Below are 17,528 nucleotides of genomic sequence, written 5' to 3' on the forward strand. Positions count from 1 at the left end.
TAGTCATTTTTGCACATTGTGATTTTTGTTCGACATGCATTTTTTTTTAGCCAGTATACTAAAGCTAAGTCGATTCCCAACCATGCATCTATGTTATGTGGTTATCCCATTTTTGGTCCTTATGCCTTGTGTGAAGGCAAAAATCCCTGGCCCCTCTCCTCAGGGACAAAGGCTTATATGGCAGGTGATGGTAATCGTCGTTTAAAATTATGTTTACTATTTGGGATATTCATCTAATTTATTGGATAAAAGACAATACTGGGTAAAAATGCAGTCCAGTCTGTAACTTGTATTTTCCCCTCATTTTGGAGAAGGGCTGAAGGATATGCTGCGGATGATTGCAAGCCAGTGGAAGGAGCTGCAGAGGCAAATCAAACGACAACACAGCTGGATTCTCAGGGCTCTGGATACCATCAAAGCTGAGATTCTGGCTACTGATGTGTCTGTGGAGGGCGAGGAAGGGACTGGAAGCCCCAAGGTAAGTGGCTTGAAGTTTGCCTGATTTCCTCTCATTTCTGCCTTCTTTTGAACTAGGCACCACTGAAGTTTTCTTTCTACCCCTAAGGCTTTTTGTTTCTACTGGGTAAACTTTATATATCTATTTCTATCTCTCTCTCTTTCTATATATATACATATGTGTGTGTGTCTATCTACATATCTATATGTCTATATATATCTATACATCTATATCTATGTCTCTCTCTCTCTCTAGAGAGACATAGAAAGATAAAATGAAATGGCTTAGTTTAAAACAATAATAATAATAATAACAAAAAGGCTACAACTTTCAAGTTTTCCAGGAAGAGGTCTTTTTGTCAAAAGTGCAGAGTAGGAGGGGGATGATACTTTAAAGGTAGGAGAAAGGGGGACATAAAACATTTAGTAAACAAAACATAAAGCATCTTTAACATGAATAATCAGAATGGTTTTAAATTGTTTTTTTGCAACTATAAATCACTATAATCAGTGCAATCACTCAGCTCTGACATCCATTAGCCGCTTGGTTACAGCAAATTAACAAAGAAGAGAGAAAGTGATTCATTATCTCATTCCTGTTAATGACTATCAGATGCATTGCCTAATTAGGGGATGGTCATTGTAGTGGGAAGAAGGTCATATGCTTTGCTACAAATCTTTTTGCTCTGAGTGTAAGTTCTCCATAATGGTGCATGCACCGAATACAACAAGTACTTTAAAAATGCGTATTGACATGTTTTGGTTATCTATTTTAGATTTACAAAATAACCCATAAAGCATAAGCAATTAAACTTTAAGTGTATTTTTTAATACAGTGCACTGCTGTTCTAAAGGTATCTTTGACCTCATGATGTGGAAAATAATTTTATTAATTCGGTATTTTCTCGTGGTCTCTCTTTCTTTTGTATTTATTCTCTTCTGAAAGTAAATGCAGAAAACCAGTCTCATAATAGACTCAGCCTTGAAACACATTGCTGTGTGGGGGAAAACAGATTTAAGAGTTCATGGTTTCTATTCCAGGCATGGACAAAGTAATTAAATCATCATCAAGTCACATTTATTCAGCATCCATGTGGATTGGCATTGTGCTAAATGTATACAGAGCAAGTTAAACCCTTTACCTTCGTAGACTTACATTCTTAAGTGCAGGCAGAGGAGAAACCCCACCTGCCCAGCAATGGTGAGACCATGCAGCCAGTGAAGAGCTCAGAAGATTTATGACTTTGGTACCTCAAATAACAACCTTTAACTTATTTGTTGGAAACATAGAATGGAATGATGAGCTCTGTTCCACTTAAAGAAAGCTCCTTGGAGGAGGTCACATTTCAGGAAATACTCGAAGGAAGGAAGAGCAGTGGCTTGGCACAGGAGTGCACATTTTAGGAAGTGACGTGACGAAAGGATCAAAGCTGGAACTAATAATATGGAAGGGAGAATGTATTCATCAGATTTCTCAGGGCAGAAGTAGGCCCTTTCAAGGAACAGACTGCAGGGACAAGTTGAAGGGACTAATGCTTTGGCTGGGGTGGAGGTGGGGTGATGATGAGAAAAAACACAGCTCTAAAGTCTGTTGTGTCCTATTTATTTATACTGATTATTTACTTTTAAAAAGCTATCTGCATACCAGATGTGGTTCTATGGCACCTCTGTGGATTCTTTCATTTAATTCTCACAACAAATTTATAGGTTAGTCCCATATGATCCCCAGTGGAGAGAATGGAGGCACAGAGAAATTAAGTAACTTGCCTAAGGTCACACAGGTATAAGTAGTAGAACTCAGATTTGAATTTGATTGGCCCCAGAGCCTATGTAGGTTGCCACATAGAGTACTGCCTCTCAACTGGCACTGCTTAGGGCCAGGTATGGTGGTGATGAACATTTAGTTTCAGTGCCTGTGTCACACATGGATCTTGTGGTGAAATGGGGAGACAGGCTTAATCTAATAATCATGCCTCTATAGATGGTGATGTGCTATGAAAGAAAAGAGAGCAGCTAGAGGTTGGGCTGGGAGAAGTGATTTAGATCAGGGGCATCAAGGAGGGCTTCTTGGAGGGGGCAAAATTCTATGACTAGGCCCATGTAGTTGGAGAGAGAGACAGAAGGGTTTGAGGGAACCATAGGCCATTGGGTGGCCTCTGATAGCACAGGGGAGGGTTTTGTAGTAAGGAGGGAAATGACATCCTTGATTTGCAGCATAAAAAGCTGTTCCTGGCTGTAGTATGGAACATGGGTGGGTGGGTTGGGTAAATGGGAGTTAGGGTGGCGAGGTACCAAAGAGGAACTGCAGAGATGGCTCAATCACCTAAATTAATAAAAGACTGGGCTAAAAATGGATAGTAGCTCTCTTCACCAGACCCAATGTGAATTTGACTTTGAAACCAGCTCATTTTGTAGGGGAGTATATTGAGTGGGAATAAAGAAGATAACCCAACAAAGAGAAAGTATTATCAAAGGACAGGCAGTGTCAGCATTTCTCAAAAAGAGGAGCACTTGTCCAGGCCCAACCTTGAGAGATCAGAACCTCCTGGCTGGGGCCCCATAATCTGCATTCCACAAGCTCCCAGAGAACCACATTGTCCTGTAGGCTCCAATAAGGCCCTTTTCCTGCAAGGGCTACAGGATTCTCATATGACCAGGATCCTCAGACAAGGTGGAAGAAAATCTATCGCTTTGTTGCTTATAATAACAAACAACTGATATCAATCAAAATGTTTAAAACAGGGACCAATTAATTAAATCATGTTACATCTTATCCTAATGCAAGGTTATAGAGTCATTTAAAATAATGTTTTAGAAGAGAATTTTGAAACTTTGGGTAAGTCCTATAATATACAATTGTGGGTTTTTTTTTTTAAGATTTTATTTATTTATTCATGAGAGACACACAGAGAGAAAGAGGCAGAGATACAGGCAGAGGGAGAAGCAGGCTCCATGCAGGGAGCCCGATGTGGGACCCGATCCCAGGATTCCAGGATCATGCCCTGAGCCGAAGGCAGACACTTAACCACGCTACCCAGGCGTCCCTGCGATTGTGTTCTTTAAAATACTTAAATAATGTAAATAGTTGTGTATTTTTAAATATCTTTCTAAATCTCTACAATGAGTAAAAATTATTTTAATCAGAAAAATAAAGAAGGTATACAAAATACAAGAATTAAGAAGTGATTTAAATGGTAAAATAGGTGGTGATTATCTGTGAGGACTTGAGATATAAATTTAAAGGTCAGGAGGAAGAATAAATATATCTGGTTCTCCATGATTTGAGTGCCTCACTTCTAAAGAAACAATGACAAAAACTTCTCTGTTTCAATCATCCCCAAAGTAAAAGTGTCTTCCTTGAGTCCCATCAGTTTACAAAAAACAGGCTAAGTGGTTTCCGTTAGTACTATTTCTATTCCAAGCATTCTGTGTCACGCTGTGTGCACAGTGTCGTACATCTACGAGCAGCTCCTGGAGGGACTTGTGTAGGTTTTGGCAGCCGTGGAAGCTGAGGGAGGTGCAGAGTTTGACTCTGACCTAGTAGAGCCAGCAAAACCCCAGGCCTCCTACCTCTCAACTAGTTCTCTCTTGCCCCTTCTGGCCTGAATTTTCTCTGGACAAATGAACTTCTCCGTAGGCAAGAAAGTGAAATCAACTTAAGACAAAGGTAATAGATTTCTAATTTAAGCTTAGGAAACTACAGAAAAATCAGTATGATTATTCTTTTTATCTGTTTAATATCCGTGAACTGCCTCCCTTAGTCTGTGCGGCAAACACAAAGAATATTTGGGAAAGCTCAGACTCAGAGGGACATCAGACTGCCTGGGTTCAACTCCAGGCTCTCCCTAGCTGTGTGTCCTTGGGAAAGCGACATCACTTCTCTGTGTCTTAGGTTCCTCATTTGTAAAATGAAGCAGTGATAATATCCTCTGCAAAAAGGTTGTGATACAGATGAAAGAGTTGACATAACTGAAGCACTGAAAACAGTGCCTGGCATGTGGGAAATCCTAGATAAGGGTCAGTGGACAAGTTTTCATTTCTGATGGTGGAGAGAGTAAACAATTATAATAGAATCTGGGATATATTCTACTAAAGATAGGTATACAGCACTCTGAGTTCACAGAGAAGGAAGTAATGAGCTTATTTGGGAGTATCAAAAGAAAGATTAAGAGGGGAGTTGATGTTTAAAATGAGGGGTGGAAAGGATGTTTGTCAGCATGAAACATGTGCAGAGATCTTGTGGTGTAAAAACGTGTGGTTCGGCTGGAACATGGGATCTTATTGTGGATGAGAATTAGGCTGGCTTGCAGGTCTGCACCAAGGCTCACAATGTGGATGAAAAAATAACCCTTAATGATCAGTGATTTGAGCAGTAATTCTTCATATATCTGTTATTGACACAATCCAAACCAGAGTGAGAACTCTGTACAGACTACATCTACTATGTACTGTTTAAAAAGAAAATTTTCTTGCCGTATTGCATGACATAGAGCAAGCTTAAATAGGTTACTCTAAAGTTGTCTAAGACTAAAAGCTTGGATTTGACTTGTTATCTATCATGTCAGTTCTCTTTCCATGACGTGACCTTGCTTAGGTCACGTACAAATTGTGCCATGAAATGCATCTCCAAGCATAGCAGTTATGATCATCTATTTCATCTTAGACCTAAAAGAGAACTAAAATTAAAACATAATAATAAAAAAAAACTCCAGAATTCATCTCAAGTTTACTTCAGAAGCTACTGGGAACTTGAGAAGCATAATAGAAAATCTAAAGAATATATCTAGGGGGTATTTTTCTTTTTTACCTTGTTTGAGAGACTGCAGAAAAGGACTAGGTCTTAGAAATCTTGTAAAGAAGGAGGATAGGAGGAAATTCAAAGACTCTGGGAAACTTCTCCCCCAGGACTCGACAGCATACCTTATTTGTTGTATTTCATTTTTTAAAAAAGTGTTTTCCCAGGACTGCGAGATCTTTTATACATGGAAATAGAGAACAGAATTCACCAGTTCTAGAAATAGAGCTTCAGCACTCACTTCCAAGAATTGAATATATGCTTGTAATTATGTATTTTATTTTAAGATAGATTGGTTAAAGTTTATCAGCTAAAACTAGGCTTTCAGTATGTTAAATTTTTGAATGGTGTATAGCTGCAAGGATTTCAAAACATTGAACACCCAACACCTAAGAAAGGCTGCATTCCTTTTTTTTTTTTTCCTCTTTTGACCTTTTGAGGCAAAAAACAAAAATCCTGAAAGCAAGAAAGCATTCTTGCTAGTATTTTGCACATTGCCTCCTTTAAGATATTCTTATTTTCTGCTTCTTTGCCTTTCACCTATTCAGCCATCATTATAGTTGTCTTAGAATCGGGCCCAGTGTGTCCCTAATGTGACATCTCAAACTTTGCATCACTGTAATCACACAGCAGTTCCTTTGTACTCTTTAAAGAAACAGATAAGTTTATCAGGGCGCTTTGGTGGCTCAGTCGGTTTAGCATCCAACTTTTGATTTTGGCTCAGATCGAGATCTCAGGGTTGTGAGAGGGGGGCCCCTGCATCAGGCTCTGTGCTCAGCAGGGAGTCTGCTTGAGATTTTCTCCTTCACCGCCTCCCCCCATGCTTGCTCTCTATCTTTTTCTCTGTCAAATAAATAAATCTTTTTTTTTAATAGACAAGTTTCCAGAACAAAAAATATTTGAAGATTTTATTGTAAATTCAGAAAACTTTACAGCTACTAGAAGGGTGACCTAGCCTGGGTTCCATCGAATATCTTCATTTCCTTAGTGAATGGAGACAGAAGGTTGGGTGCTTTGAACTCCAGGGTTGTGCTTATTTATCTGCTTTCTTTGAAGTTCTTAGATTGACATCTTAGATTGTCATCCCTTTGGAAATGGATATCAGACTATGAAGGTCATCCATGTTATTGCTCACCAATAGCACTTAGAGTAAGCTTAAGAACACTTCTTAAATAAGTTTGCTCAGCCCTACAAATGACAGTTTTAGATAGTGGTAAAGAAGGGATGTATGTGTGGCTTCTGACTTGGTTATGTTGCCAACACAACCTGGACTTTGTTCAGATATCTAGGGAGAACAAGTCCAACATTAATACACATTTTTTTGTGTGTTTATCAGACACTGGAGTGTTAACCTAGTATTATGTTAATAAATTATGGTAACTTTCTTTATCTGAAGTGGAGAGAAAGCAGCTGATTTGGAGAGTACCTTTGTATGATATTTTCCCTGTATTTTATAGTGTCTCTTGGGTAATATTGCAGCTGGATATTATTATCGTGGAATGGAATTTGATTTTGATGCTTCCAAAGTATTGCCTTTATATTCTTTCCTTTTCCGGCTCAAAAGCTGATGTAGGTAACATGTTTTTAAATATAAGATCTTTAGAAACAGCATTCAAGTAATGAATTTATATGTTGCTAGTCCCATATACACTGACACATACATGTAGAATTACTTGAGATACTTTGCTGTCTTCCTCATGGAAAAAGGAGCACAGCTATATGTGTCGAAAGGAATCAGATATGATATAATAAGATTAAATTGTGCCTAAAGTGGTAGAGAGAAAGACAATAGGCAAAGGCCTGGCCATTATTTATTGAGTGCTGACAGAGAGCTTTGCCCAGTGCTGGGCCAGACGTGAGGGAAGACATGCACAGTGGTCTTATCATCTCGGTGTAAGCACACAGTGTAACATCTTGTCTAATGTAAATTGGGCTATCTCAGATCTAGAATAATAGATCACCTAAGATTCAGATCATCTTAATTAGGATGTTGGCAGATTGAAATGGAATGTGGTTCTTGATGCAAGCAAATGAGTAGTAAATGCATTACCAATTCCACCTCTTTCACACAGAGTTCTTCCTATAAGCCAGTATCTGATCCAGTTTCTTTTCTGCTGAACTATATAAACATAGTCCTGATATGCAGTACCTAGGGAGAGCCCTTTCTTCTACTGTGGATTCTTCAGTAGTGCTTTTTTTGTTATCAGAAGGGCAACTTTTCTTCAAAAGTGTTTTTGAAAGACAGAAACAAAAGTGAGTTATTTCTTTGAAGATCAGTTGTAGTTACTAAATTTATGATAGAATCCAATAAAAGATAGTTCCTCTAATCTCCTTGAGGCACTTAAATTTGCATATTATCAGATGTATGGGTGGATCCAAGATGAGGAATTTCTTTAAATGATCTGCCACTCTAATGAGGTGACTGAATTTTTTATCAATTTGAGATTGATAAAAATATATTCTAGGTCAAAGGACAGGTAATGGGCATCCCTAGCATGGTCTATATGATATGTGAGCCCACAGCTTATCTTAATTTTTTTATACTTATGTTTCCATTGTCGGTGGTGGCCTTGAAGGTAGAAGAGTTTGGCTCAGCAAAAATCTGGGAATGAAATTCTTTGGTGTCTCTAACCAACACAGAGAAATGTCATTGATGGGAGAAGGTAGTCTATTTTCTTTTTCGTATTTAGCCAAACAGTGCCTAATCTCAGAATCTATAATACCTAGAGTTGCAAAGATGTGTGGTATTGTATACAGAGCTGCATTCAGTGGAAAGCAGCCCTCTTTTATTGGCAGAACTCACATTCTATTGTAACTCAGCGTGATCTATTTTAAAGATAATATATAGTAAATACATTAAGAGGGACTTTTTGGTACATAGTGGAGGTCAACATTTCAAAAACAAAAACCAAAAACCAAAAATTGCCAACCATAAGTATTTAAGCATAAAACGGAAGGAAAGATACAGAATTGTTTCCCAAAACACTGACGTTAATAGGTCAATTCTTTGAAGGTGTGAAACAATTACCTCAGTGTATGATTTACCCTTTTTCCCCCGGAATGTGTTGTTTCTGGCAGGGGAGCAGTCTGAGCTGAGGAGAGCCCTGCTAACGGGATTACTCTGCTTTGGTTCTTGTGTTTATTGAGTCACCTAGGACTTCTTATAAAACAGCAGCTTCCAAATGTACACACACCTGCACTTGACACCCTGAATACTCCAAACGTTTGTTTAACCGTTCTCACACCCAGAGTATCTCTCCCACCCAGTGAGGTCTGAGATATCCACATCCTGCTTTTTTCCTTCTCCTTGGAAGTCAGCTGCAATCTAGCCATTTGTGTGCTGCTGATGTTAAGAGAGATGGAGATCTTTTCTCAGTGTAACCCAGTATTCTTTGCCACCAGGACTCACAGAACATTCTTAGTCTTACCTCCCACTGCGCCTAAATGAGGGTTAATGTTTCTCAGGAAACGTTAACTAGATTGGAGGTCCTGCTGGGCCAGAGCCCAGGGAGCCGTCTCAGTGCAGTTTCGAAGACATTTTGCACTGGGTTGGGGTGGTGCCTTCCTGTCTTTATGCTTGGCCTGTGGAGGCCAACACTTGTTTCGCATTGCCCCCTGCAGGGCAGAGCAAGGCCATGGATCTTGCTGAGTAACGGTAGGGAAAAAAGAAAGCCTAGAGCAGGAGACCAAGACAAAGAAAAAGAGAGGGTAGGAGAAAGAAGGTACAGAGAGAAAGATAAAAGAAGGAAGTAGTGTCCAGTAAATGTAGTTGAAGCTAACTGCCCAAGTCCGTTTCTTGGACATTTATGGTTTTACATCTCTGTCTCTGTCTCTCTCTCTCTTTCTGTCTTTCTCTAGATCTGGAAATCAAAGTCAGAAAAGCTTTCTGCACTTTTGACATCTTAGGCATTATTGTGTAACCATTTGTGTTTGTGTGTGTGTATATAACACCCTGCTAATGGGTTAGCACTTAGAGTGGGCTCACTATGCTCTGGGTTTGGGACAAGCCTTTTCCCCGGATGGCCTCATTTATTTTTCCCAACAGAACTAGCAGTTGTAACTCCTATAATCATTTTCACTTTACTGATGTAAGAACTTAGGCTCCAAACATATATAAGATACTCAGTCTTATTCAATCTTTTTTAAAACCTTACATGACAGGGTAAAGGCCAAACACCTTATCCTGTCATTTGACTCTACCTGCTTAGTGAAGATTCATGTCACTGTTTCATTTCATCAATCTTCTAGTTAATTCACCATCTTCCAAATGCAGTTTCCTCTTTCTTTTCTTTTTTCCCTTTTGCCCAGGGTTTTTCCAGTTCTCTATATCTATACTGCTCTTATTCATCCTTAAAATCAATAAATATTGAATATGTAACTACACTGTGATGTCATAGCTCTGGGCAGGACACTACCTCTCCTTGCTCCCTGCTCGTTCAGTGGAGACAGATTTGCACATATGTAATTCTAAATTAATGCAGGCTGTATGATAAATCCTATAATAGGGCATGTAAGAGACAGGGAATTTGGAGGATGGGACATGATCTCAATCTGATGAGTCTAGGAAGGCTCCCCCCACCCCTAAGAGAAAATGGATTTTGTTGAGCCCCTAATATTCTGATAAATTATTGGTAGGAAGATATTAAAGGGACAGCATTCCAGGCAGAGGAATGGCCCAAGTATGGAAAAGAGAATGTATGAGGGACAACTAGAGAATGGTGAACAATGAATAGTTTAGCTCTTTCAAGCATAGTGTGTCTAATTTATGAGAAGGAATGAGGACATAGTGGGAAATAAATTCTGTATAATGGAGAACTTTGAATATCAGCTGAAGAGTTTGTATTTTACTAGTATGCCATGAGTGTTTTTAATGATTGGATTTAGCCATAGAAAACAGATGGCAAAAGTAGGATGAGAGAGGAAGGACCGAATTAGGAATCTAGTACAATAACTAAAGGCAGCTGAAGTAAAAGCAGTGGCTATGATAATATAAAGAAAAAATAGAAGTGATATTATAGAAGAAGAAATATCAGAATTTGGCATCTGGAGAATGGGGAAGTGCTGTAGGAAAAGTTAATAGTGACCCAAAGGAACTGAGCATGAGCAGTTAGGAAAATCATGTTAGCATTTACGGATGTTGGGCACATTTTGATAAGGAGCAGTTTTGAAAGCTAAGTATAATGACTTGGTATCCAATTAAGAGTATCTGGGTATATAACTGGGGCACAGATATTTTGTAACCTCTGCAGGTGATTCCAAAGTACATAACAGTTTGAAAACAGTAATTTAGAAATAGTTTTGAAGCCTGAAAATCATCTATGTGGTATTGTGCAATATTCAGTCAAAAATACAAGTCCGAAGCTTGGAGAGGGGGTCAATGCTAAGGATACAACTTTGGCAGTCAAAATAGAAATAATAGCTTTGGAAGTTGATAGTGACAAGAAAGGACTATTGTATGAGAATAAAGGAGAAATATGATAGAACCTTGAAGAATGTCTGGAGTAACTGAGAACAAGGATGCCATATTAAAACTGGGGATTGAGTGGAAATCTATGTGCTCAAAGTGAAACTCCCAGAATGCCGGCAGCCAGGGGAGAGTCAGGATGTAGGTCAAAGGAACTTTTCGTAGAATAAGGGTGACACTGGCATGTCTATAGGCCAAAGAAAGAATGAATTAAAAGGGGACAGTTGAAGAAGATAGTTTAAGACAGGAAAGAAGGTGAATTGGCACAATGATTCAGATGAGGGAGAAGAAGTGAGTCCAGTGGAGCTGTGAGTTTCAGGAAGAGAGGATGTTATCCTCTGAGATAAGAGAGAAAGAGGAATGTTGGGTGGTAAATAAGAGTATTGAGGGAAGGAGGCCAAAGGATTTAGGCAAATTCAGTGTGATTAGACAATGAGACAATTATTTGACCAGAGGGAGGGTTTAGGATGAGGGGCAACTGGAGAACAAGACTGGGATTTAAATCCTACCCTCTCAATAGAGATTTCCTATAATTTTCTAGTCCTAAGTGATTACTACCCCTCTAAACTGTATTGCATTTACTATCTGTACCACATGTTTGGTGATTAATCACATGCAGCCTTGTGACACCATTTCCATTGTTGTCTTGAACTTCCATTTATATCTTTTATAGTTAACTTTTAAAGTGATTATACTCCATGACTGCAAACCCCTCGGGGCAGTGTTTATATCCTAAACCTCTTTGTTCTACACACTTTAAACATTATTTGAGCTAAAAAGATACTTTATTCTTAATTGGTTGATGTAGAATATTCTTATTAAAGCCAAGGACAGAATTACACTTTATTTTCTCATCTTTCATGATACTTTATCTTAGCTGTATAAATAATGACACAATTCTATCTTATCACCTTTACATTTTTTCCCTACAATTCTCTCCCATTTCCTTTGCCTCTTGCTTTTTATTATGAATAAAAAATCTTTAGAAGAGCCATCTCACCATAAAATAGCTAGTAATTTATGCAATAAAAAAGAAATAATATATGATTTTATTATTATTTGTGTACTTTCTTGATTCAGGCCTAGTTTGTTGTCTTAATAGGTTAAGTTTTTTTTTTTTTTTAAATCTACTTAAACAGACTTGCTGAAAGAATATACTCTGAGTTGCTTCTTGAAAAGGATTAAAAATGTCTAATGTAACTTACCAGCTGACCAGCACACTGGTTGATGAAATTTGTAGTCTTTGCTCTAAAGCTCTCTAACAAGATTAGGTGAGATTGAACCTGAGAAGGTAAAGGTCTCCAAATTGACATAAACTGAAAGGGCAGAACTGGATCATGCCACTATTTGAATCGCTAACAAAGTCTAATCTCTGACATATTATATTTGGTGCACTATAATCTGTGTACATACACATGCTTCTAGTAAATGATGAATGAGGTTTAGCTAACATAATATAGTTTATACTCTTCTGGACCTTTGTAGGAAATACAGGGTTGAGGAGCCCTGCATTGTAAAATGACCTGGATCACTTCTCTGGAACAGTCTCCATAAAACACAGACTCATGCATTTTTCCAAACCAGCTTGGTCAGATTTATTTTCCTGCTGTCATTCATTTGATGCCTCTTCTGGCTTTCATTAGATAGATGGGGGAAATACTGAATTTCACTAGATAGTTCCATCTGGCTAAAACCAGTTAAGTAATTTCTGATGGGAATTGTTGGTCTAGTTGTGAGACTAGAAAGAAATTAATATATATGAACGTCAGTACTTATTTGAACCTTCTAAAGTTCATCCATAATTTGAGGGCTATGCATTTTGAATTATGAGGAATTTTGAAAAACTCCCCTTTGTCTCAGCCCTTTTCTCTTTTTCAGAACCTCATGCCCAAAGCTTTTCTTTCTTTCTTAGCTGAAAGTAAATGAATAACCACATGTTGTAAACTCATGATTCCAATGCTAAAGAGGCTCAATTGTATCTGTAATATTGACTATCGTAGGATGCCAACCACTTAATGTGTTGGGAATTTTCCCATTATTCAAGACTTTGGAGATTCCAGAACTTGACCTGCTGTATACTTAACAAGTGTCTTAAACTCACTTCCCCTACTTACGCTATTGTTTCCTCACTTTACAAACTCTTTGAAGAGAGAGGTATATATTTATTTATAAAATGGCAACTTTCTGGGCCTACTACAACTTATCATTAATGAAGTTCTTTTTTTTTTTTTTAAAGATTTTATTTATTCATGAGAGACGCAGAGAGAGTGAGGCAGAGACATAGGCAGAGGGAGGAGAAGCAGGCTCCATGCAGGGAGCCTGATGTGGGACTCAATCCTGGCACTCTGGGATCACGCCCTGAGCCAAATGCAAACGCTCAACCACTGAGCCACCCAGGTGTCCCAATTAATGCAGTTCTTATGTCATGATGCTTTTTTTCTCTCAAGTAAATTAAAGTAGTATGAGTCAATGGAAAAAAATGTATTTTTTCAAAATTATTATTAAATAGTGTTACTATTAATTTTTGTTGTGTTTTAGAGTGAAATGAAATCATCTCATTTCCTGATAGGTGAGAAATTTGTAACTAACTTCGGTAACTATTACCGTTAATCAGTACTTGCAAGTTTTCCCCAATCCTCTTTTTTTTTTTTTTTTGGTTGAAGGCTAAGAATTATTAACGGTGTAGTATAGGACAGAGAGAACAGCAATGTGAATAAAAACATCATGGCATAAAGGTAAATTTGATGCTCCGAATGGTTTCCTTCCTTTGTAATTACTTTTGTATTTTCTCCAATTGTATCATAGTTTTCACTTGTATTTCTGCTCCAGACCTTTGACAAATAGCATCTTCTGTTGTTATCTGCAGATTCTTTTAGTGTCAGTTGTATACAAAAAGCTTAATGACTATTCTCTTTTGGCTAATATGCAAAAGAGGAATCAGGTAACAGAGTTTGAAGATAGGATCTCTTTGGAAATCCTGCATCTTAAGCAGATGTTGTCTCATAGTAGATTCTTTCAATGAATGCCTTAAAATAGAAACTCTTGTTGTGCATACTTTTCCTAGGCAATCAATAGTTCTCTTTCTTCCCATAAGTGATAAAAATTGGATATTGGGAAGTATAGGCACACTTTGCCTCCTAGGAGGGAAATGGGTTGGGGATAATTCACTATTGACATAATCATCAACAGCAGCATCAAGCAATGCTTATTAGGCTTCATTTGCAGGCATGGGGACTGCCTACCCAATAGCCATTACCCCACTAATTCTGTACTGTGTGGTTCTGGGAGGTGGACTGTATTCCCCAGCCCAGGCAGTGACTCATGGTCCCTCAGACAACCATCAGGACTCCCTTCCATGTTACTGATTGGTTTCGGCACAGCCAACTAATGCACTTCTGACTGGAGATGAAGAAAAGTCTCTGCAGGGCTTTCAGAAAAGCTTTTTTTTTCTTCTTGTAGAAAGAGATGAACAAGAAGAAAAGATTCCCTTTCAAACTCTGGATGTTTTCAAAAGGACGTGAGGCTGAACTGCTGTAGCCATTTTGTCGCTTTTTGAATAGAGCTAGGTTGAAGTCAAGGTTTATATGCCCAAGATGACAAAGGAGAAAGATGGATTTTTTTGAAAATATTACTGAATAGCTGAATTGACTTACCCTGGAGCCATGCTCCTTCAGCATTTTTGACAATTTCCTTGTTTCCTTAAGCTTCTTCTGTTAGAAGAGTTGGAATTTTCTCTTATTTATTTAAATGCATTAAATACATGCATTTTAAACAACAAATTCACTGTTTTAATGAAGTGTTATCAGCTGCTGAGTATTTTACCTTTTGAATCTTTCTCTATTACTGTTCAAAATTCTTTTACTTGTTTTAGTCCTCACTGCTAAACCATCATCCGCCTTTTTTTTTTTTTTAAATGCTGGTAATGCCTGCCCTGTAACGTTTTCTTTTCCCAAAGATTTTATTTATTTATTCGTGAGAGAGGCAGAGACACAGGCAGAGGGAGAGATCATCCGCCTTTTTAAACCTCTTCTCAACTCATTGCTACATGGTACCTTTGGCCACAGGTGTTTGATTGAAATTATCCTCATCAGTGTTCACTCATGACCTCTTAGTTACCAAATCAAATAGTCTCCGAGTCTCAGCTCTATAGTCTGTAAATAAGGCATGTGATCTTGATTGGTGGTTTTAATTTAAAAAGTATTAGCCAATTAATTTGTTTCAAACTGAATCTTACTCATAATCCCAACATGTAAAACAAACCAAGTGTTAAAATAAATAAAATAAAATATAAAATAAAATAAAGTAAAATATGCTTTTAACACACACACGCACACACACACACACACAGAAAACCAAAGTGGAATTTCTTCATTGACTCAGGACTCTAAGGCTTTTCACCCCTGCTTATTGCCACCTGAAGTTTCTCTAGCCCTCCCTGCTCCCAACCTCTGCACAACTCAGAGTTCACAGAGGACCTGATTCTAAGACTAGATTCCAAATTGACCTTGTTGGTGTCTGTCTCGCCTCTTTTCCATTTGCACTGTAATTCTTCCACCTAGAATGCTTTGGTGGTTTTCTATTGCCTACCTATAAAATTCCTTCCTTCCTAACTTTGTCCCTGTGAGTCTCCTTTGTTTTCATTTGCTACAGCCACATGTCCTTTTTTTCTCTGCTCTTCTCATTCTACTCCTCAGATTCTGTCCATCTGCACCTATTACATCCTTTTCATTCCCATCCCAGGACCTACCTGAGTCAGAGTGACTGCCAATTTCCTGAAAGTGCCTATAGCATTTGTACCTCAGTTGTAGCACTTAGCACATTCATCTTTGGATTTTGCATTAAAGATATTCCTCACGCTGTATGCTCTCTGAAGGTGGGGAACTATTTTTTGTTCATTGTTCTGAACACTGAAGTGTTCAGCATATGCCCCTCAAAGACTACTCTCAAAAAATGCTTGTTGATGAACAAAAAATTTGCAACAGAATTCAAAATCCTTATAATATGTGGTAATTCTTTAGGCTACTTATTTCTGTTGGTCCTTTAGATATGTATCATTTTTGTAAATTGATCTATACTCTGAAGTTTTGTAGATTCAATTAATTTAATTGATAAAATGGAATCTAAGCTGCTTATATAAAACTAAGGTGAAATATCTTTTTAATGCAAAATTTTTTATAGCTTTGCATTTCACAATTAAAAAAAAAGAAGAAAAAAAAGAAAAAAAAAAGAAAAAAAAAAAGAAAAAAAAAAAAAGAAAAGAAAAAGAAAGCCACCTACTATGCCCATACTTGAAAATTTGCCTTTTTTGACATTTTACGCGGGGTTATTTGAGTTAGTTAGCTCACTGATATCCTGGGCTTACAAGTTGTGAATTAATGAAAAGTGTGGCAGCTGTACAATACTATAATTTTCAAACACTTAATTTTAATTTAAGTAATTGCTTTTGAGCTCTCAGGAAGGACAACCAAATGTGCAATTTCAATAAAGTATACCTCTTTTTTTTATTTTCCTGTTTCCCATAATCACTATAAGATTATTGTATATTAGTAGAATGTACTTGACAATTCCATTAAGTTTAATAAAAATTATGAAAGTCATTGAAGGAAAGTATATACCACTGTACAACTATTTAGTTTTTACTATTTCATTTTAGCTACTTAGTGGTTCATAATTTTATTAATATCTTAAAATAGTTCTGATGAAAAGAAAAAGGTATGTTGATTTGGTAAAGTTAATATTCCAAACAAACTGTAATAAGAATATATCTCATAATATAGTAGTGATAGCATAATGACTGATATGCTTTGGAGGAGAAAAAAAACCAAATACACTAGGAAGTTTTTTCCAAGACTGAAGTTATTGATAATTTTCATTGTTGGAAAGGAACTGACTTTGGGACTAGAAATAATGATAGGGGCAATGAGATATATTTCAGAATCAGATCACTGAGAGCTTGAGCTAAGTCCCTATATCCATAAACAATAGGCAAATAGAAGGTGCCATCCCCAGGGATTATCAGGTCGGAGAATCCTTTTCCTGCACCTGCAAATAAGGAATGATATTTATGAAGGTATTGTCAGAGTTGAAAGGTTGGCTAATTAATTCATACATGATTGCTAAGAAGATCAGAGATATTTCATACATAAACTCCTATTGTTGTCACCAGGGTAGGCATCTGACTCCCTGCTCTCATGCGTGGTGAGATGGGGGGCTGGACCCATGGTCCGGGGTTAAAGTGAGGAACTTTGAGTGAAACATTGCAACATGGAATGAAGGAGAATCACAGCATCCAGGGCGAAGGTGGGCATGAGAACCAAAAGCACAGCTGGAAGCAAGGATTCAGCGCACAACTGGAGGCAGAGGGGATGGATATGAAAAGGAAAGCAGGAAGTTGAACCTAGAAGGAGCCACTTTGAGGCAATAGTACTCAGAGCCATATGCTTTACAACACGGGGACCCCAGGTGGTAGTGGTAGGAGCTGTTAAGGTGCCAGAAAAACCAGCAGAGGCCATGTCTTCCACACAGCCTATCCTGTGATACCTGGGATTCCTGTTCCCCTTCAGTGCAAAAATACTTGTGCTATAGACCCTACAGATTCAGTGTGTGACATCTTCATACTTTTTGAACTCTAGCATTATGCCCTAAGGTGACTAGCTTCTGAAATATAGAAGATACAGGATCTGACCTCCTTAATTATAATATTAATGTTTGTTATTGTTATTGCAAAGTATTATGATACCTTGTCAAGGATCTTTGAGGTTAAGATTTTATTAACATGTATCTAGAGGTCTAAAGTAAATTGCTTCTATGACT

At 37.8% G+C, this 17,528-nt stretch overlaps 1 protein-coding gene across 5 annotated transcripts in view; it reads left to right on the forward strand.

Moving 5' to 3' along the window:
- AKAP6 (A-kinase anchoring protein 6) overlaps nucleotides 1-17,528 on the forward strand; it is a 480,944-nt gene that overhangs the window by 261,446 nt on the left and 201,970 nt on the right. For 4 of the 5 annotated variants that reach the window (XM_038544457.1, XM_038544460.1, XM_038544458.1 and 1 more), the window contains one exon: nucleotides 312-478. In XM_038544457.1, coding sequence (XP_038400385.1) covers nucleotides 312-478 — 167 coding nt within the window. The remainder of the gene's footprint in view (nucleotides 1-311; nucleotides 479-17,528) is intronic. The other variant, XM_038544461.1, reaches the window with a different exon arrangement.

The sequence above is a fragment of the Canis lupus genome, chromosome 8 (genome assembly GCF_011100685.1).
Source record: "Canis lupus familiaris isolate Mischka breed German Shepherd chromosome 8, alternate assembly UU_Cfam_GSD_1.0, whole genome shotgun sequence".
NCBI classification, from domain to species: Eukaryota; Metazoa; Chordata; class Mammalia; order Carnivora; family Canidae; genus Canis; species Canis lupus.